This window comes from Mobula birostris, chromosome 2 (genome assembly GCF_030028105.1).
Source record: "Mobula birostris isolate sMobBir1 chromosome 2, sMobBir1.hap1, whole genome shotgun sequence".
Lineage (NCBI taxonomy): Eukaryota > Metazoa > Chordata > Chondrichthyes > Myliobatiformes > Myliobatidae > Mobula > Mobula birostris.
This window is the reverse complement of record NC_092371.1, coordinates 91,092,325-91,115,089: the sequence shown is the minus strand read 5'-3', so window position 1 is coordinate 91,115,089 and position 22,765 is coordinate 91,092,325. Positions and strand designations below refer to the sequence as shown.

Here is a 22,765-nt window from a genome sequence, read left to right as displayed (position 1 = left end):
CTTCTATTGGTTAACCAATCCACTATCCATGCCAATACACTTCCTCTGACTCCATGCACCCATATCTTATTTATAAGTCTCTTGTGCGGCACCTTATCGAACACCTTCTGGAAATCCAAGTATATGACATCCACCTGTTCCCCTTGTGACGAAAAACAAAGTTATCAGAAGATTGATGCTAATGAGAGAGATAAGTGAGACAATGGAGAAACATTCAAAGTATTAATGAGAGAGGAGAGAGAGATAACGGAAAGAGACACCAGTCCAAGTATTGACAGACCGGTTGCCTTGAACCTGAACTGTTTGAAGTTTGATGGACAGGCGATACCCCAGCAGGGGGATAAAAGGAATAGGTTCGCTAAGGCACGACACCACGAGATCACGAGATAATGAGACCCTGGAAAAGCGGTGTGCCCCCACAAGTTGGTGGGAGTTTGGAGGTCTGGTCGCGGGAACTGACCATAGACGCACAGGGGGAAAAGGGGACGATTGGTGGGAACCTGGTGTGTGTGTCCGCCCTTGCCTGGGTGCCGGGTTCACCACGGAAGAATGGTCGTATCCGGAATGGAGGGGTCACAGTCGGTGACCACGGAAGACATAAAAGGGTTCGCCCGAAAGCTAACTGCGAAGAACAAAGGTCTGTCTGAATCAGATTTGCATATTATCTCTCTCTCCCCCCAATGGCACAACAGCGATTACTGTGAACTGTACTAAGCTGAACTGAACTCCGCATCACTTGAGACTGATCATTTTACCCCTAGACTGCGATACAGCTTGTTTGATTCCTATTACCCTAGTTCTGTGTACATGTGTGTTTTATCATTGCTAACCTGTTGCATTTATATCCTTACGATTAGAGTACTGTGTTACTTATTTCTTTAATAAAACTCTCCTAGTTCCAGTAATCCAGACTCCAACTAGGTGGTCCATTTCTGCTGGTTTGGCAACCCAGTTACGGGGTATGTAACACCCTCTATCCACTGCAATCATTATGTCCTCAAAGAACTCCAGTAAGTTTGTCAAACAGAACCTGCCCTTTCTGAATCCATGCTGCATCTGTCTAATGGAACCACTCCTTTCGAAATGTTTCACTACTTCTTCCTTAATGACAGCTTCAGGCATTTTCCCGACTACAGATGTTAAGCTAACTGGCCTATAGTTGCCCATCTTTTGCCTACATCCTTTTTTAAAAAGTGGTGCGACATTTGCTGTCTTCCAATCCGCCGGGACCTACCCAGAGTCTAGGGAGTTGATAAATGATTACCAACACGTCTACTACAACCTCCGTCAATTCCTTCAGCACTCTGGGATGCATCCCATCAGGCTGGAAGATGTAATGAATACGGAGGGTGCCCAGCAAAGAACCTGTACAAGTTTGGTCAAACGGTCCATTTGCATGCTGTATGATTCTATGACTTCTAAAGTAAATGCTGTTTGTTGTGGAACAGACAATCACTGACCTGCTTCCATTTTTGTATTGGCCATCAGCATTTGTCGCAGGTGCTTCAGTAGTCCTGACCAGGTAAAGGTACTGAACTGCAAAGAAATGTCAGACATCTGTGGGATGTTCATCAAGCCGAGTAATTTATACTCTGGATGAGTTACCAAACTTTCCAGCAGATCACCTGCAGGCAGGAAATTGAAGAACGGTTGCTACCTTCAAGATAATAATTTATCAATAGTCACTACAGCAGGAGGACACCGAATCGATGCTGGCTGTCTGCTGATCGCTCTATTTCATAGTTCAAAGTAAATTTATTATCAAGTACTTTACAGATATGTTACCAAATATATTCCCAAGATTCATTTTCTTGCAGGCGTACTCAATAAATCTATAATAGAATAATAATCATAACAAAATCAATGAAAGATCACTTTGGCGTTTAACCAGTGTGCACAAGAAAACAAACTGTGGAAAAATAGAATGATAGAAAGAGAATATTGAGAACATGAGGTGAAGAATGCTTGAAAGTGAGTCCATAGTTGTGAGAACATTTTAACGATGGGGCAAGAAAAGATGAGTGAAGTTATCACCTTTGGTTTAAGAGCCTGATGGTTGAGGGGTAAAACTGTTCCTGAGCCATGTTTCAATCCATAGCCTCCTCTTCTGCCAAGATGAGGCCACTGTCAGGGTGGAGAAGCAACACCTTATATTCAATGGATACCCTCCTACCGATGGCATGAATATCGATTACTCCTTCTGGTGAACAAATGCCTCCTCCCCTTCCATTCCTCACTCTGACCGTTCATATCTTCTCAATTGCCTATTACTTCCTCCGGGTCCCCTCCTCCTTTCCCTTTCTTCTATTGTACACTCTCCTCTTCTATTAGATTCTTTTTTTGTCCAACCCTTGACCATTCCCACCCACCTGGCTTCACCTAGCACCTTCCAGGTAGCCTCTTGCCCCTCCCCCCACCTTTTCATTCAGGCATCTTTTCCCCTCCTCAGTCCTGAAGAAGGATCTCAGCCTGAAGCGTCACTGTTTACTCTTTTCCAGATGCTTCTTGCCCTGCTGACTTCCTCCAGCATTTTGTGTGTGTTCCTGAACCTGGTGGCGTGAGTCCATAAGACACAAGACCACAAGACAAAGGAGCAGAATTAGACCATTTAGCCCATTGAGTCTGCTCTGCCATTCTATCATGGCTGATCCCACATCCAACTCAACCCCATACACCTATCTTCTCGCCATAATCTTTGATGCCCTGACCAATCAGGAAACTATCAATTTTGGCTTTAAATATACTCATATTTTTGGCTCTACAGCTGTCTGTGGCAGAGCACTCCATAGATTCACTACTCTCTGGCTAAAAAAAAAAATCTCCTCCTTTCTTTGTTCTAAAGGGTCACCCCTCAATTTTGAGGTTGTGCTCTCCAGTTCTGGACACCCCCACCAAAAGAAACATCCTCTCCACATCCATCTTATCTAGTCCTTTCAACATCGGGCAGGTTTCAATAAGATCCCCCAAAATTCTTCTAAGCTCCAGTGAGTACAGGCACAAAGCTGCCAAATGCTCCTCATATATTAACCCCTTCATTCCCAGAGTCATCCTCGTGAACCTCCTTTCGGCTCTTTCCAATGACAACACATCCTGTCTGAGATATGGGACCCAAAACTGTTGACAATACTTGAAGTGTGGCCTGACTAGCCTCAGCATTAGCTCCTTGCTTTTTATAATCTATTTCCCCCGAAATGAGTGCCAATATTGCGTTTGCCTTCAGTAAGTGGCATCCATTGCCTCTCCTTTGACCACCTTGCTTTGTTACTTCCTTGAAGAACTCCAGCAGATTTGTCAGACAAGATTTCCCTTTATAGATTCACACTGATTATGACTTACTTTATCATTAATTCCAAGTACCCTGAAACTTCATCCTTAATAATGGACTCCCAACACTTTCTCAACCAATGAGGTTAGCCTAACCGGCCTATAATTTCCTTTCTTTTGCCCTCCTCCCCTCTTAAAGAGTGGTGTGACATTTGCAATTTTCCATTCCTCCGGAACCAGGCCAGAATCAGGTGATTCTCAACAGGTCATAACCAAAGCATCTGCTATCTCTTCAGTAACCTCTTTCAGAATTCTTGGATGTAGTCCATCTGGTCCAGGTGACTTATCGACCTTATAGTTTAGACCTAGCACTTTTTCGTTTGTAGTAACAATGGCACTCACTCACTCACGGACATCTGGGACACTGCTAGTGTCTTCAACAGTGAAGACTGATGCAAAGTTCATCTGTCATTTCTTTGACCCCATTACTCAACCTACAAATTAACCTTCTAGGTATCCTGAACAAATACTCCTAAGTCCCTTTTCACCTCTGATGTTTGAATTTTCTTCCCATTTACCTTTTACCAAAATGCATTATCATACGTTTCCCAACACTGTATTCCGTCTGCCACTTTTCCCCCCATTCTTGCATTTGTCTAAGTCCTTCTGCAATTGCATTGCTTCCTCAGCACCAACTTTGTATCATCTGCAAACTTTACCACAAAGCCAACAGTTCCATTATCTAAATCGTTAACAAACTGTCCCAAAACTGACCCCTGAGGAACACCACAAGTCACTGCCAGCCAACCAGAAAAGGCCCCCTTTATTTCCACTTGATGCCTACTGCCTGTCAGCCATTCCTCTATCCATGCCAGAATCTATCCTGTAATGCCTTGGGATTTTATTTTGTTAAACAGCCTCATGCATAGTACCTTATTAAATGCCTTCTGAAAATCCAAGTAAATTAAAACCACTGCCTCTCTTTTATCCTGCCTGCTTGTTACTTCTTCGAAGAATAGTCATAGTCATACTTTATTGATCCCGGGGGAAATTGGTTTTCATTACAGTTGCTCCATAAATAATAAATAGTAATAAAACCATAAATAGTTAAATAGTAATATGTAAATTATGCCAGGAAATAAGTCCAGGACCAGCCTATTGGCTCAGGGTGTCTGACCCTCCAAGGGAGGAGTTGTAAAATTTGATGGCCACAGGCAGGAATGACTTCTAACAGATTTGTCAGGCAAGATTTTCCTTTATAGAAACTATAAACTACTTTGACTTATTTTATCATTAGTCTCCTCATTCTGCTCCCTGACACTCACGGACCTTTGGTACTCAGCTAGTGTCTTCCAGAATGAAGACTGGTGCAAAGTACTAAAAACATAGAAACATAGAGAACCTACAGCACAATACAGGTCCTTTGGCCTGCAAAGCTGTGCTGAACATGTCCTTACCTTAGAAATTACCTAGGGTTACCCATAGCCCTCTATTTTTCTAAGCTCCATGTAGCCATCCAGGAGTCTCTTAAAAGACCCTATCGTTTCCACCTCCACCGCCGCCGCCGGCAGCCCATTCCACGCACTTACCACTCTCTGTGTTAAAAAACTTACCCCTGACATCTCCTCTATAGCTACTTCCAAGCACCTTAAAACTGTGTCCCCTCATGCTAGCCATCTCAGCTCTGGATAAAAGCCTCTGACTATCGACACGATCAATGCCTCTCATCATCTTGTACACCTCTATTAGGTCACCTCTCATCCTCCGTCGCTCCAAGGAGAAAAGGCTGAGTTCACTCAACCTATTCTCATAAGGCATGCTCCCCAATCCAGGCAACATCCTTGTAAATCTCCTTTACACCCTTTCTTTTCAAATCTTTTTATTATTATTATCCAAAATTAACAAGAGTATATCAAAGTAGGCAACACTTACAATGTCTCAAGAAAAAAAACATTGTTTTAAAGATTGAAAAAATCTCCTCTGCACCCTTTCTATGGTTTCCACATACTTCCTGTAGTGAGGCAAACAGAACTGAACGCAGTACTCCAAGTGGAGTCTGACCAGGGTTCTATATAGCTGCATCTCTTGACTCTTAAGCTCAATCCCATGACTGATGAAGGCCAATGCACCATATGCCTTCTTAACCACACAGTCAACCTGCGCAGCAGCTTTGAGTGTCCTACGGACTCAGACCCCGAAATCCCTCTGATCCTCCACACTGCCAAGAGCCTTACCATTAATACGATATTCTGCCATCATATTTGACCTACTAAAATGAACCATCTCACACTTCCCTGGGTTAAACTCCATCTGCCAATTCTCAGCCCAGTTTTGCATCCTATCAATGTCCAGCTGTAACCTTTGACAGCTCTCCACACTGTCCACAACACCCCCAACCTTTGTGTTATCAGTAAATTTACTAACCCATCCCTCCACTTTCTCATCCAGGTCACTTGCAAAAATCACAGAGCAGGGGTCCCAGAACAGATCCCTGAGGCACACCACTGGTCACCAGCCTGCATGCAGAGTATGACCCATCTACAACCACTCTTTGCCTTCTGTGTGCAAGCCAGTTTTGGATCCACAAAGCACGGTCGCCTTGGATCCCATGCCTCCTTACTTTCTCAATAAGCCTTACATGGGGTACCTTATCAAATGCCTTGCTAAAATCCATATACACTACATCTACTGCTCTACCTTCATCAATGTGTTTAGTCACATCCTCAAAAAATTCAATGAGGCTCGTAAGCCCTTGAGAAAGCTATGCTGACTACAGGTGTCCCCCGCTTTTTGAACACTCGCTTTACAAAACCTCACTGTTACGAGAGACCTACATTAGTCACCTGTTTTCGCTAACAGAAGGTGTTTTCACTGTTACGAAAGAAGGCAGCGTGCAAAAAAAAAGCAGCTGCTCTCCCCCGGATTCGGAACTGCATTCTCACCGGCATTGCTTAAACACGTGCCTGTGAGCAGCCATTTGCAAGATGAGTTCTAAGGTATTGGAAAAGCCTGAAAGAGCTTGTAAGGGTGTTACACTTAGCACAAAACTAGACATAATTAAGCGTTTTGATCGTGGTGAACGAAGTAAGGACAACGTGAGTTTGGCTTGTGGAAGTTGACGAAGATGATGTTGAAGAGGTTTTGGCATCCCATGACCGAAAACTGATAGATGAAGAGCTGATGCAGTTGGAAGAGGAAAGGATAACAATCGAAACCAAATGCAGTAGCAAACGGACCTAAAGTGAAGTCATCCAGTAACTGAACGTGAAGCAACTGCATGAGATTTTCTCTGCAATGATAAAGTACGACTTTAATTTTGAAAGGGTACGTCGGTTTAGGGCATATTTGCAGGATGGTTTGAGTGCCTACAAAGAACTGTATGATAGAAAAATGCGCGAGGCTAAGAAGTCAAGCAAGCCTTCCACATCAGCCACAGCAGACGATGAACCTTCACCTTTGACATCGAGGCAGGCAGACAAAGAAGATGACGACCTGCCTGCCCTGATGGAAACAGACGACACCTCAGTGTACCACCACCCCAATCCCCGGGCCGCGGACAGATACCGATCCGCGAAGAATGCAGCGGTGGCCGGAACGCACCCAGCACATCTTTAAGAAAAAAGCCGAAATAAACAAGCTAATTAATTAGGTGCCGCACGGCACGTAAATGTCGGCCAGATCAGAGGCGTTTGCCGATTGCGTCATAGCAGCACCTAATTAATTAGCTTATTTCGGCTTTTTTCTTAAAGATGTGTTGGGTGCGTCCCAGCTACCGCTGCATTCTCCGCGGCAATGTGTCGGTCCGCAGCCCGGGGGTTGGGGTGGTGGGACACTTGGGTGTCACCTCATTGATCAGAGAAGAGGATGACCTGCCTGCCATGTCTGCCTGCCTTGATGTCGAAGGTCGAGGTTCGTCATCTGTTGTGGAAGGTTTGAAAAATGACAGTGTGCTTGACTGCTTAGCCTCGTGCATTTTTCTATCATACAGTTCTTTGTAAGCACTCAAACCATCTTGCAAATTTGCCCTAAACCTACGTACCCTTTGAAAATTAGTCGTACTTTATCATTGCAGTGAAAAAGTACGAAGTTGCTTCACGTTCAGTTCGCTACTACATTCGGTTTCGATTGTTATCCTTTCCTCTTCCAATTGCATCAGCTCTTCATCTATCGGATGCCAAAACCTCTTCAACATCATCTTCGTCAACTTCCACAAGCCAAACTCACTTTGTCCTTACTTCATTCAACATGATTGAAACGTTTGATTATGTCTAGTTTTATGCTAAGTGTAACACCCTTACGAGCTCTTTTAGGCTTTTCTGATACTGTACCTTAGAACTCATCTTGCTAATGGCTGCTTACAGGCACGTGTTTAAGCAACGCCTGCCAGAATGCCGTTCCAGGGGAAGGAGCTTGGCTGCTCAGGGCGCGCGCTGCCTTTTTTTGTAACAGTGAAAACACCTTCTGTTAGCGAACAACAGGAATTCTGCAGATGCTGGAAATTCAAGCGACACACATCAAAGTTGCTGGTGAACGCAGCAGGTCAGGCAGCATCTGTAGGAAGAGGTGCAGTTGACGTTTCAGGCCGAGACCCTTCGTCAGGACTAACTGAAGGAACAGTGAGTAAGGGATTTGAAAGTGGGAGGGGGAGGGGGAGATCCAAAATGATAGAAGACAGGAGGGGGAGGGATGGAGCCAAGAGCTGGACAGGTGATTGGCAAAAGGGGATACGAGAGGATCATGGGACAGGAGGTCCGGGAAGAAAGACGGGGGGGGGGGGGGGAACCCAGAGGATGGGCAAGAGGTATATTCTGAGGGACAGAGGGAGAAAAAGGAGAGTGAGAGAAAGAATGGGTGCATAAAAGTAAGTAACAGATGGGGTACGAGGGGAAGGTGGGGCCTTAGCGGAAGTTAGAGAAGTCGATGTTCATGCCATCAGGTTGGAGGCTACCCAGACGGAATATAAGGTGTTGTTCCTCCAACCTGAGTGTGGCTTCATCTTTACAGTAGAGGAGGCCGTGGATAGACATGTCAGGATGGGAATGGGATGTAGAATTAAAATGTATGGCCACTGGGAGATCCTGCTTTCTCTGGCGGACAGAGCGTAGATGTTCAGCAAAGCGGTTTCCCAGTCTGCGTCGGGTCTCGCCAATATATAAAAGGCCACATTGGGAGCACCGGACGCAGTATATCACCCCAGTCGACTCACAGGTGAAGTGTCGCCTCACCTGGAAGGACTGTCTGGGGCCCTGAATGGTGGTAAGGGAGGAAGTGTAAGGGCATGTGTAGCACTTGTTCCGCTTACGCGGATAAGTGCCAGGAGGGAGATCAGTGGGGAGGGATGGGGGGGACGAATGGACAAGGGAGTCGCATAGGGAGCGATCCCTGCAGAAAGCGGGGGGGGGGGGGGGGGAGGGAAAGATGTGCTTAGTGGTGGGATCCCGTTGGAGGTGGCGGAAGTCACGGAGAATAATATGTTGGACCTGGAGGCTGGTGGGGTGGTAGGTGAGGACCAGGGGAACCCTATTCCTAGTTGGGTGGTGGGAGGATGGAGTGAGAGCAGGTGTACGTGAAATGGGGGAGATGCGTTTAAGAGCAGAGTTGATAGTGGAGGAAGGGAAGCCCCTTTCTTTAAAAAAGGAAGACATCTCCCTCGTCCTAGAATGAAAAGCCTCATCCTGAGAGCAGATGCGGCTGAGACGGAGGAATTGCGAGAAGGGGATGGCGTTTTTGCAAGAGACAGGGTGAGAAGAGGAATAGTCCAGATAGCTGTGAGAGTCAGTAGGCTTATAGTAAACATCAGTGGATAAGCTGTCTCCAGAGACAGAGACAGAAAGATCTAGAAAGGGGAGGGAGGTGTTAGAAATGGACCAGGTAAACTTGAGGGCAGGGTGAAAGTTGGAGGCAAAGTTAATAAAGTCAACGAGTTCTGCATGCGTGCAGGAAGCAGCGCCAATGCAGTCGTCGATGTAGCGAAGGAAAAGTGGGAGACAGATACCAGAATAGGCACGGAACATAGATTGTTCCACAAACCCAACAAAAAGGCAGGCATAGCTAGGACCCATACGGGTGCCCATAGCCACACCTTTAGTTTGGAGGAAGTGGGAGGAGCCAAAGGAGAAATTATTAAGAGTAAGGACTAATTCCGCTAGACGAAGCAGAGTGGTGGTAGGGGGGAACTGATTAGGTCTGGAATCCAAAAAGAAGCGTAGAGCTTTGAGACCTTCCTGATGGGGGATGGAAGTATATAGGGACTGGACATCCATGGTGAAAATAAAGCGGTGGGGGCCAGGGAACTTAAAATCATCCAAAAGTTTAAGAGCGAGAAAACAGGTAACTAATGTAGGTCTTTCGTAACAGTGAGGTTTCATAAAGCGAACGTTCGAAAAGCGGGGGACACCTGTATGCCTATTGTTTTTCTTTGAGCTTACCATTACATAATTTAGTGCATTTTACAAATCAGCAAAATTATGGTACGAACAATGCAATCTTACTTTAACTGCTGAATCAAGAGCTAGTTATCTGGACTTATAAAGCAATGTCAGATTTATTGGCTCTGATGTTTCTGGATATCTGAAATCAGCTTTTTTTGTAGGTGAACTGGGAAAAGCATATTCTGAAAAGTTTAAACAGTATGTGCACAGAGATAAGCATCCCTCTAGCAAAAAAGGTACAGCACAACTTATTACTTTACCCTTTGAAATATATTGCTGTAATTATTCAGCTGCTGAAACCTAAAGACTTAAGCAGACCTTCTTCTAAGCAGAGATCAGCAGATGAACAGAAAGAACCTTTGCACAAATGGAATGAGATAGGGACTGACGAGCCAGGTACATACATAAATTCAGGTGATCAAACCTGATTGGGAATAAGGACATGTGAGAAATGCATTGCCTTATGACCCTGGTCAAAGTTGTATACAGACCCCCAAACAGTAGTAAGGATGTGGCCTACAATTTACAATGGAAGATAGAAAATGCATGCCAGAAGAGCAATGTTACAACTGTCATGGTGGATTTCAATATATTGGGGAAAATCAGGTTGGTGCTGGATCCTAAGAGGGGGGACTTCTTGAGTGCCTACGAGATGGCTTTTTAGAGCCAAAATTCCGGGTTGATTGTTGTGCAAGGTAACGGGAATTCATTAGAGAGCTTAAGGTAAAAGAACACTTAGGGCTGGTGATCATAACATGATCAACTCACCCTGAAATTTGAGAAGGAGAAACTAAAGTCAGATGTATCAGCATTACAGTGGAGTAAAGGGAATTACGGAGGCATGAGATTGGAAAAGAATACTGGCAGGGATGACAGCAGAGCAGCAATGGCTGGGATTTCTGCGTGCATTCCAGAAGGCACAGAATTTATATACACGAGGGGTGATTGATAAGTTCGTGGCCTAAGGTGGAAAGAGTCAATTTTAGAAAACCTAGCACATTTATTTTTCAACATAGTCCCCTCCTACATTTATACACTTAGTCCAGCAGTTGTGGAGCATACGGAACCCTTCTTTGTAGAAGTGGTCCACAGCAGGGGTGATTATAAGTTCGTGGCCTAGAAGGAGGAGAAGGAGGTGAGTTATGTAGCTCTCGTTAAATGCATGTGCAGTGCAACTCTTTGAGTGAAAATGCAGAAAGTTTGAAGTTAATAACTCATCTCCTTCTGTCTTAGGCCACGAATTTATCAATCACCCATGCTGTGGACCAGTTCTGGAGGTCCAAGACACGGCTTCTACAAAGAAGGGATCCGTATGCTCCACGACCACTGGACTAAGTGTGTAAATGTAGGAAAAATGAATGTGCTAAGTTTTCTAAAATTACCTTAGGCCACAAACTTATCAATCACCCCTTGTACATTTCAAAGAGGAAAAAATATTCTAAGGGCAAGGTGACACAACCTTGGCTAACTAGAGCAAATAAAAGCCAAAGGGAGGGCATATACATAGGTATGCAAAAGTTTGGGCACCCCGGTCAAATTTTCTGTTACTGTGAATAGCAAAGTGAGTAAAAGATGAACCGATTTCCAAAAGGCATAAAGTTAAAGATCACACATTTCTTTAATATCTTAAGCAAGAAAACTTTATTTCCATCTTTTACATTTTCAAAATAACAAAAAAGGAAAAGGGCCCGAAGCAAATGTTTGGGCACCCTGCATGGTCAGGACTTAGTAATGCCACCTTTACCTTTGGCAAGTATCACAGCTTGTAAATGCTTTTTTATAGACAGCTAAGAGTCTTTCAGTTCTTGTTTGGGGAATTTTCGCCCATTCTTCCTTACAAAAGGCTTCTAGTTCTGTGAGATTCTTGGGCTGTCTTGCATGCACTGCTCTTTTGAGGTCGATCCACAGATTCTCGATGATGTTTAGGACAGGGGACTGTGAGGGCCATGGCAAAACCTCCAGTTTGCACCTCTTGAGGTAGTCCACTGTGGATTTTGAGGTGTGTTTAGGATCATTATCCTGTTGTAGAAGCCATCCACATTTCATCTTCGTCCTTTTTACAGATGGTGTGATGTTTGCTTCCAGAATTTGCTGGTATTTAATTGTCTTCATTCTTCCCTCTACCAGTAAATGTTCCCCGAGCCACTGGCTGCAACACAAGCCCAAACCATGATCGATCCACCCCCGTGCTTAACAGTTGGAGAGGGGTTCTTTTGCTGAAATTCTGCACCCTTTTTTTCTCCAAACATACCTTTCGTCATTGCAGACAAAATGTTCTATTTTAACTTCATCAGTCCACAGGACTTGTTTCCAAAATGCATGAGGCTTGTTTAGATGTTCCTTTGAACCTTTCGAATTGAAGTTTTTGGCCGCAATGAGCAAAGGTATGTTTGGAGAAAAAAGGGTGTAGAATTTCATGAAAATAACCCTCCTCCAACTGTTAAGCATGGGGTGGATTGATCATGCTTTGGGCTTGTGTTGCAGCCAGTGGCACAGGGAAGATTTACTGGTAGAGGGAAGAATGAATTCAATTAAATACCAGCAAATTCTGGAAGCAAACATCACACCATCTGTAAAAAAGACGAAGATGAAAAGAGGATGGCTTCTACAACAGGATAATGATCCTAAACACACCTCAAAATCCACAATGGACTACCTCAAGAGGCGCAAGCTGAAGGTTTAGCCATGGCCCTCACAGTCCCCTGACCTCAACAACATCGAAAATCTGTGAATAGAACATAAAACATAGAATAGTACAGCAGAGTACAAGCCCTTCAGCCCACAATGTTGTGCCGACCCTCAAACCCTGCCTCCCATATAAGCCTCCACCTTAAATTCCTCCATATACCTGTCCAGTAGTCTCTTAAATTTCACTACTGTATCTGCCTCCACCACTGACTCAGGCAGTACATTCCACGCACCAACCTCTCTCTGAGTAAAAAAACCTTCCTCTAATATCCCCCTTGAACTTCCCACCCCTTACCTTAAAGCCATGTCCTCTTGTATTGAGCAGTGGTGCCCTGGGGACAAGGCGCTGGCTGCCCACTCTATCTATTCCTCTTAATATCTTGTACACCTCTATCATATCTCCTCTCATCCTCCTCCTCTCCAGAGAGTAAAGCCCTAGTTCCCTTAATCTCTGATCATAATCCATACTCTCTAAATCAGGCAGCATCCTGGTAAATCTCCTCTGTACCCTTTCCAATGCTTCCACATCCTTCCTATAGTGAGGCGATCAGAACTGGACACAGAACTCCAAGTGTGGCCTAAACAGAGTTTTACAGAGCTGCATCATTACCTCGTGACTCCTAAACTCTATCCCTCGACTTATGGAAGCTAACACCCCATAAGCTTTCTTAACTACCCTATCTACCTGTGAGGCAACTTTCAGGGATCTGTAGACATGTACCCCCAGATCCCTCTGCTTCTCCACACTACCAAGTATCCTGCCATTTACTTCGTACTCTGCCTTGGAGTTTGTCCTTCCAAAGTGTACCACCTCACACTTCTCCAGGCTGAACTCCATCTGCCACTTCTCAGCCCACTTCTGCATCTCTCTGCAATCTTCGACAATCCTCTACACTATCTACAACACCACCAACCTTTGTGTCATCTGCAAATTTGCCAACCCACCTTTCTACCCCCACATCCAGGTCGTTAATAAAAATCACGAAAAGTAGAGGTCCCAGAACAGATCCTTGTGGGACACCACTAGTCACAACCCCACAATCCGAATGTACTCCCTCCATTATGACTCTCTGCCTGCTGCAGGCAAGCCAATTCTGAATCCACCTGGCCAAACTTCCCTGGATCCCATGCCTTCTGACTTTCTGAATAAGCTACCATGTGGAACCTTGTCAAATGCCTTACTAAAATCCATGTAGATCACATCCACTGCACTACCCTCAACTATATATGCCTGGTCACTTCCCCAAAGAACTCTATCAGGCTTGTTAGACACAATCTGCCCTTCACAAAGCCATGCTGACTGATCAGATCATGATTCTCTAAATGCCCAGAGATCCTATCTCTAAGAATCCTTTCCAACAGCTTTCCCACCACAGACGTAAGGCTCACTTGTCTATAATTACCCGGACTATCCCTGCTACCTTTTTTGAACAAGGGGACAACATTTGACTCCCTCCAATCCTCCGGTACCATTCCCGTGGACAACGAGGACATAAAGATCCTAGCCAGAAGCTCAGCAATCTCTTCCCTCGCCTCGTGGAGCAGCCTGGGGTATATTCCGTCAGGCCCAGGGGACTTATCCGTCCTAATGTATTTTAACAACTCCAACACCTCCTCTCCCTTAATATCAACATGCTCCAGAACATCAACCTCACTCATATTGTCCTCACCGGCATCACGTTCCCTCTCATTGGCAAATACCGAAGAGAAGTATTCATTGAGGACCTCGCTCACTTCCACAGCCTCCAGGCACATCTTCCCACCTTTATCTCTAATCGGTCCTACCTTCACTCCTGTCATCCTTTTTTTCTTCACATAATTGAAGAATGCCTTGGGGTTTTCCTTTACCCTACTCGCCAAGGCCTTCTCATGCCCCCTTCTTGCTCTCTTCAGCCCCTTCCTAAGCTCCTTTCTTGCTATCCTATATTCCTCAATAGACCCATCTGATCCTTGCTTCCTATACCTCATGTATGCTGCCTTCTTCCAACTGACTAGATTTTCCACCTCAGACCCGAGGAATTCTGCAGATGCTGGAAATTCAAGCAACACACATTAAAGTTGCTGGTGAACGCAGCAGGCCAGGCAGCATCTCTAGGAAGAGGTACAGTCGACGTTTCAGGCCGAAACGTCGACTGTACCTCTTCCTAGAGATGCTGCCTGGCCTGCTGCGTTCACCAGCAACTTTGATGTGTGTTGCTTAGATTTTCCACCTCATTTGTCACCCATGGTTCCTTCACCCTACCATTCTTTATCTTCCTCACCGGGACAAATTTATCCCTAACATCCTGCAAGAGATCCCTAAACATCGACCACATGTCCATAGTACATTTCCCTGCAAAAACATCATCCCAATTCACACCCACAAGTTCTAGCCTTAAAGCCTCATAATTTGCCCTTCCCCAATTTAAAATTTTCCTGTCCTCTCCGATTCTATCCTTTTCCATGATAATGCCAAAGGCCAGGGAGCGATGGTCACTGTTCCCCCAGATGCTCACCCACTGAGAGATCTGTGACCTGATCCGATTCGTTACCTAATATTAGATTTAGTATGGCATTCCCCGTAGTCGGCCTGTCAACATACTGCGACAGGAATCCATCCTAGACACACTTAACAAACTTTGCCCTGTCTAAGCTCTTGGAACTAATCAGGTGCCAATCAATATTAGGGAAGTTAAAGTCACCCATGATAACAACCCTGTTATTTTTGCACCTTTCCAAAATCTGCCTCCCAATCTGCTCCTCGGTATCTCTGCTGCTACCAGTGGGCCTACAGAATACTCCCAATAGAGTAACTGCTCCCTTCCTGTTCCTGACTTCCACCCATACTGACTCAAAAGAGGATCCTGCTACATTTCCACCCTTTCTGTAGCTGTAATAGTATCCCTGACCAGTAATGCCATCCCTCCTCCCCTTTTACCCCCTCTCTATCCCTTTTAAAGCACTGAAATCCAGGAATATTGAGAATTCATTCCTGCCCTGGTGCCAGCCAAGTCTCTGTAATGGCTACTACGTCATAATTCCATGTATGTATCCAAGCTTTCAGTTCATCACCTTTGTTCCTGATGCTTCTTGTATTGAAGTACACGCACTTTAGTCCCTCTACCTTACTACCTTTACACTTTTGAGGATAGACCTCAAAAGAGCAGTGCATGCAAGACGGCCCAAGAATCTCACAGAACTGGAAGCCTTTTGCAAGGGAGAATGGGCGAAACCGCCCCCCCCCCCAAACAGGAATTGAAAGACTCTTAGCTAGCTACAAAAAGCGTTTACAAGCTGTGATACTTGCCAAAGGGGGTGTTAGTAAGTACTGCCATGCAGGGTGCCCAAACTTTTGCTTCGAGCCCTTTTCCATTTTTGTTGTTTTGAAACTGTAAAAGATGGAAATAAAGTTTTTTTGCTTAAAATATTAAAGAAATGTGTCATCTTTAACTTTATGGCTTTTAGAAATCAGTTTACCTCTTATCTCTTAATCGCTTAGCTATTCACAGTAATAGAAATTTTGATCGGTGTGCCCAAACTTTTGCATGCCACTGTAATAGAGCAAAAATTAGTAAGAAGTTAGAGGATTGGAAAGCTTTGAGAAACCAACAGAAGGCAACTAAACAATTAATTAAGGAAACGATGGAATACAAAGGTAAGCTAGCCAGTAATATTAGAGGATACCAAAAGTTTCTTCAGATACATAAAGTGTAAAAGAGGGGCGAGAATGGATGTTGGACCACTGGAAAATGATGCTGGAGAGGTAGTAATGGGGAACAAGGAAATGGTGGACAATCTGAATAAGCATTCTGCGTCAGTCTTCACTGCGGAAGACAATAGCAATATGGTGGAAGTTCCAGAGTGCCAGGGGTCATAGGTGTGTGAAGTTGCCCTCACTAGGGAGAAGGTTCTTGGGAAACTTAAAGGTCTGAATGTAGATAATTCACCTGGACCACATGGTGTACACTCCAAGGTTCTGAAGGAGATGGCTGAAGAGATTGTGGAAGCATTAGTAATGATCTTTGAAGAATCCCTAGATTCTGGAATGGTTCCAGAAGACTGTAAAATTGCTAATGTCACTCCACTCTTCAAGAAGGGAGAGCAGCAGAAGAAAGGAAATTATAGGCCAATTAGTCTGACCACAGTGTTTAGAGATGTTGCAATCAATTGTTAAGGATATAGTTTTTGGGGTATTTGAAGGCACGTAATAAAATAGGCTGTAGTCAGCACGGTTTCCTCAAACGAAAATCTTGCTTGACGTATCTGTTGGAATTCTTTGAAGAAATAACAAACAGGATAGCTAGTTGATGTGCGTACTTGGATTTTCAGAAGGCCTTTGTCAAGGTGCCGCACATGAGGCTGCTCAACAAGTTCAGAGCACATGGTATTACAGGGAAGATTCTAGCATGGATAAACCAGTGGCTGATTGGCAGGAGGCAAACAGTGGGAATAAAGGGAGCCTTTTCTGGTTGGTTGCCAGTGACTAGTGGGTTTCCACAGGGGCATGTGTTGGGATCACTTCTTTTTACGTTATATGTCAATGACGTGGATATTGCAAAGTTTGTGGACAACATGAAGACAGGTGAAGGGGCAAGTAGTTTTGAGGGAGTAGAGAGCCTACAGAGGGACACAGACAGATTAGGAGAATGAGCAAAGAAGTGGCAGATGGAATACAGTGTTGGGAAGTGTATGGTCATGCACATTGGTAGAAGAAATGAAAGGGTGGAGTCTTTTCCAAATGGAAAGAAAATGTAAAAATCTGAGGTGCAAAGGGACCAGGGAGTCCTTGTGCAGGATTCCCTAAAGTTTAACTTGCAGGTTGAGTCAATAGTGAAGAGGGCAAATGCAATGCTGGCATTCATTTCAAGAGGACGAGAACATAAAAGCAAGGATGTAATTCCACTTCCCATTCCGATAGGTCCATCCATGGCCTCCTCCACTGTTGCAATGAGGCCACACTCAGGTTGGAGCAACAACATCTTATATTCCGTTTGAATAGCCTCCAAGCTGATGGCTTGAACATTGATTTCTCAAACTTCCGGTAATACCCCCAACCCCTCCTTTCTCTATATCCCATCCCCTTTTCCCCCTCTCATCTTATCACCTTGCCCACCCGTCACCTCCCTCTGGTGCTCCTCTCCCCTTTTTCTTTCTTCCATGGCTTTCTGTCTCTTTCACTAATCAACTTCCCAGCTCTTCACTGCTTCCCTCCCACTCCAGGTTTCACCCATCAACTGGTGGTTCTCTCTCCCCTCCCTCCCACCTTTTAAATCTACTCCTCAGCCTTTTTTCTCCATTCCTACCAGAGTTTTGGCCTGAAACGTCAACTGTACTCTCTGCCATAGCTGTTGCCTGGCATCCTGAGTCCCTCCAGCATTTGTAATGTTTTAGGCCCCTCGATAGTGGAGTCAAGGGATATGGGGAGAAGGCAGGAACGGGGGACTGATTGTGGATGATCACCCATGATCACACTGAATGGCAGTGCTGGCTCGAAGGGCTGAATGGCCTACTCCTGCACCTATTGTCTATTATCTTAGAAAGGATGTACTGAAACTGTACAGGCTTCAAAGAAGGTTCATGAAAATGATTCCAGGATTGAATAGTTCTTCATATGAAGAGCAGTTGGTGGCTCCGAGCCTGTATTCACTAGAATTCAGAAGAACGAGGGGCAACCTAAACGAAACCTATCGAATGGTGAAAGGGCTCAATAGAGTGGATGTGGAGAGAATGTTTCATATGGTGGGAGAGTCTAGGACCAGAAGACACAGCCTTAGAATAGAGGGGTGTCCTTTTAGAAAGAATATTTGGAGGAATTTCTTTGGCCAGAATGGTGAATCTATGGGATTCAAGCCACAGGCAGCCTTGGAGACCAAGTCTTTACGTATATTTATGGTAGAGGCTAACAGATTCTAGACTGGTCAGGGCATGAAGGGATATGGGGAGAAGGCAGTAGATGGGGGCTGAGAGGAAAAGTGGATCAGCCATGATGAAATTGGGGAGTAACTCAATGGGTCAAATGCCTAACTCTGCACCTACACCTTATAGTCTAAGTGACTTTGACCGTTGGTGCCAGATGGGGCGGCTTGAACATCTCAGAAACTGCTGATCTTCTGGGAGTTTCATGCATATCAGTCTCTAGAGTTTACAGAAAGGTGTGAAAAATATCATTCAGTGGCAGTTCTGTGGGTGAAAATACCTTGTTAATGAGAGAGGCCAAAGGACAATGGCCAGACTGGTTCAAGCCGACAGGAAGGCAACAGTTACTCAAATAACCACCTGTTACTACAGTGGTGTGCAGAGGAGCATCTTGAACAGACAACCCATTGAACCTTGAAGGGGATGGGCTACAAGAGTACTAGACTATGAACATGCACTCAGTGTACCTAATAATGAGGCCAGAGTGTATGTATAAAATGTCTTTGCATTTTCCCTAATCAACCCACCAAAGATATTTCATGGCCCATTTTGTTCCCCCGCCCTTTAAGTTTCTGCTGAAGTTCTTTCCTGTTTCATTTATATGTCTGATTTCAGCTTCGGAAATTTCATATTCATTTTTTTTTGACTAAATTTACAACATCGGAAGTTCATTATCTTCCCATTATAAAATTTGCAATCTTTAGTAAAAAAAAAATACTCATTGTCTGATTATAAAGGTACCACAAACAATGAAACTTGGGGAAAGGAACAAATGGAAAAGAACACAATTTAAAACTGGTAGATTTCTCTTACCAAGAGGATTTGAACTATATTCTGTTGCATGCAGTCTGGTGCATGCTGGTTGCAAGGCACTTCCAAGTTGATGAGCAATTACTTTGTTGATATCTGTGAAGGAGATCTGTTTTATATTCATTAACTGCGAACAAATCTTGTGAATGATGTCATTCTCATGAATGAGTAGTGCATCAGATGACTGATACAAGTGAGACAATGTCAGCACTGTGTTGTAATTCTGGACAATCACCTGAAAAAGAGAACTCTCCTTAAGCAATAGTGAAATGTAATAACACAAAATGCCTATGAGATCATTACTGGCTGTAATTAACCTTCCGTGTTATGTTACCCTAGTGGAACATCCCTTTGATTATCCCATTGTTGCACTTTAGCAGAACCAACTAGGGTAGGTCTTACACAGTGAACAGTAGGGCACTGAAGAGTGCTGTAGAACATGGGATCTGGGAATACAGGTCCATAATTCATTGAAAGTGACGTCACAGGTAGATAGGGTCGTAAAGAAAGCTCTTGGCATTTTGGCCTTCATAAATCAAGGTATTGTGGAGGTGGGATATTATGTTGAAGTTGTATAAGACATTGGTGAGGCCTAATTTTGAGTAATTGGTGTAGTTTTGGTCACCTACCTACAGGAAAGATATTAATAAGGTTGAAAGAGTACAGACAAAATTTCTGAGGATGTTGCCAGGACTGGAGGACCTGAGTTATAAGGAAAGATTGAATAGGTTAGGTCTTTATTTCTTGGAATGTAGAAGATTGAGGGGAGATTTGATAGCGGTATACAAAATTATGAGGGGTATAGATTAGGTAAATGTAAGCTGGCTTTTTCCACTGAGGTTGGGTGAGACTTACAACTAAAGGTCACGAATTAAAGGTGAAAGGTGAAAAGTTTAAGGGGAACATGAGGGGAAACGTCTTCACTCAGAGGGTGGTGAGAGTGTGGAATGAGCTGGCAGTGCAAGTGGTGCATGTGAACTTGATTTCAATGTTTAAGAGAACCTTGGATAGGTACACTGATAATAGGGTTACGAAGGGCTATAGTCCTAGTGCAGGTTGATGGGAGTAGGCAGTTTAAATGGTTCAGCATTAACTTTTTTATGACTCTGTTAGAAATATTCTCACATAATGTTGGACCATCCCATTTTCTGGTGCATTATCAAGTACCCTTGAATCAATCTTGCAAAATATTTCAGTGCCTAACTGATGCCCTTTGTTGTATTATCCTCTGGTGGCTGCAGTGAACTTCCTTTATTACTTCATGATGTGTCTTGCTGCCTTGTCCCACCTATAATTTAACTTATTTGACATACAGCACAGAACAGGCCATTGGACCCTATGATCCAATCTACCAATTTAACACTAACTTAATCACAGGACAATTTACAATGACCGATTAACCCATCAACCTGTCTGTCTTTGGGCTGTAGAAGAAAACCAGATCGCTGGAGGAAACCCACATGGTCACAGACAGAACATAAACACTCCTTACAGACAGTGCCAGAACTGAAGTTCAAGTTCCAAAGCCCCAACCTGCAATAACATCACACTAGTTACTACACAAGCCTAATTTTAGAGTTCCAGTTATAAGACCCACTAACATTTCTATTGTTTTAATATTGCTTCAAGCCTATCAAGAATATGGTATAATTTGATAAGTTCACCTCTCATTTTACTAAATTGAAAACAGTCTAAATCTTGTCTGCATAAATTCCTTTCTTACAACAAATCCGTCAGTCAGGGCAGTACCATCGTACTCCAGATGGTGTAGTTGGCTCACAGCGTCAACAGCACAGATTTGATCCTGACCTCTAGAACAGAGGTTCCCAACCTGGCATAAAAAAGGTTGGGAACCCCTGCCCTTAGAACAAACTGTGTGGAGCTTGCAAATTCTCTGTGATCATGTGAGTTTGCTCTGGGTGTTCCAGTCACTCTACATTCCAATGACATGCTGGCTGTTTGGTTAATTGGTAATATGAATCACCCCTATAGTCAATGGTTGGTGGGAGATCCAAGGGGTGGTAATGACAAAGTGCAACAGAATAGATTATTGTGAAGTAAGAGTATTGAGAGCATTGCCTTGAGGACCAGCAAACACTTCATGTGCTAAAGGCCTCATAATTGGAAGCCAGAACAATACAGCATATATTATAAGGCAAAATAGTTTAACACAGTTAAACAGTGATTAAACATCTCAAGTATTTTTACACTTCTGTGATTAGTTTCAAAATGTTTGTAATTCCATGCTTTTTTGTATTACAAAAACATTGCTATCAGTAACAAATGTGCTCAGCTCAGTGAAAACTATTAAATATTACCCATTACAGGAACACAAAGAAAATGAAAATATGACCTGGATTCCAAATAGATTAAGTTCACAAGATCACAAGACAAAGGAGCAGAAGTAGGCCATTCGGCCCATCGAGTCTGCTCCGCCACTCCACCATGAGCTAAACTATTCTCCCATCTAGTTCCAATTTCTGGCTTTTTCCCCATATCTCTTGACACCCTGACTAATTAGATATCTATCAATCTCCTCCTTCAACACCCTCGATGATCGGGCCTCCACAGCTGTATGTGGCAACGAATTCCATAAATCCACGACCCTCTGGCTAAAAAAATTTCTCCTCATCTCTGTTTTAAATGGGTACCCTCTAATTCTAAGCCTGTGGCCTCTTGTCCTGGACTCACCCACCAAGGGAAACAGCCTGTCCACATCTACTCTGTCCAACCCTTTCAACATTCGAAATGTTTCTATCAGATCCCCTTTCATTCTTCTATACTCCCATGAATACAGTCCAAGAGCCGACAAACGCTCCTCATATGTTAGCCCCTGCATTCCAGGAATCATCCTCGTAAATTTTCTCTGAACTCTCTCCAACATCAGAACATCCCTTCTAAGATAGGGGGCCCAAAACTGCACACAGTACTCCAAATGAGGTCTCACCAGTGCCCCATACAGCCTCATCAACACATTCTTACTCTTATACACTATTCCTCTTGAAATGAATGCCAACATAGTATTCACTTTCCTTACTGCCGATCCAACCTGGTAGTTAACTTTTAGGATATCCTGCACAAGGACCCCCAAGTCCCTTTGCACTTCTGATTTTTGAATTTTCTCCCCATCTAAATAATAATCTGCCCGACTATTTCTCCTTCCAAAATATACAACCGTACATTTCTCAACATTGTATCTCATCTGCCATTTCTTTGCCCACTCTCCTAAGCTGACCAAGTCTCTCTGCAACCTTTCCGTTTCTTCAATACTTCCTGCTCCTCCACCTATCTTGGTGTCATCTGCAAACTTAGCCACAAAACCATTTAATCTATAATCTAAATCAGCGATATACATTGTAAAAAGAAGCAGCCCCAACACCGACCCCTGCAGAACATCACTAGTAACCGGCAACCGATCAGAATAGGATCCCTTTATACCCACCCTTTGCTTTCTGCCTATCAGCCAATGCTCCATCCATTCTAATATCTTTCCTGTAATTCCATGGGCTCTCATCTTATTAAGCAGCCTCTTATGCGGCACCTTATCGAAGGCCTTTTGAAAATCCAAATACACAACATCCACAGCCTCTCCCTTATCAATCTTATTTGAGATTACCTTAAAAAATTCTAATAGGTTGGGGAGGCAGGATCTTCCCTTCATGAAACTATGCTGGCTT

At 43.9% G+C, this 22,765-nt stretch overlaps 1 protein-coding gene across 4 annotated transcripts in view; it reads right to left on the bottom strand.

Annotated features, from left to right (window-relative positions):
• Window positions 1-22,765, bottom strand: part of tubd1 (tubulin, delta 1) — a 72,771-nt gene that overhangs the window by 36,886 nt on the left and 13,120 nt on the right. For all 4 annotated transcript variants that reach the window (XR_011883324.1, XM_072244922.1, XM_072244934.1 and 1 more), the window contains 2 exons: window positions 19,092-19,323; window positions 1,461-1,625 (listed from right to left, as the gene is read on the bottom strand). Coding sequence is in view for 3 of the 4 variants with exons in the window: in XM_072244922.1 (XP_072101023.1) it covers window positions 1,461-1,625; window positions 19,092-19,323 (397 nt within the window). In the remaining variant the exon portion in view is untranslated. The remainder of the gene's footprint in view (window positions 1-1,460; window positions 1,626-19,091; window positions 19,324-22,765) is intronic.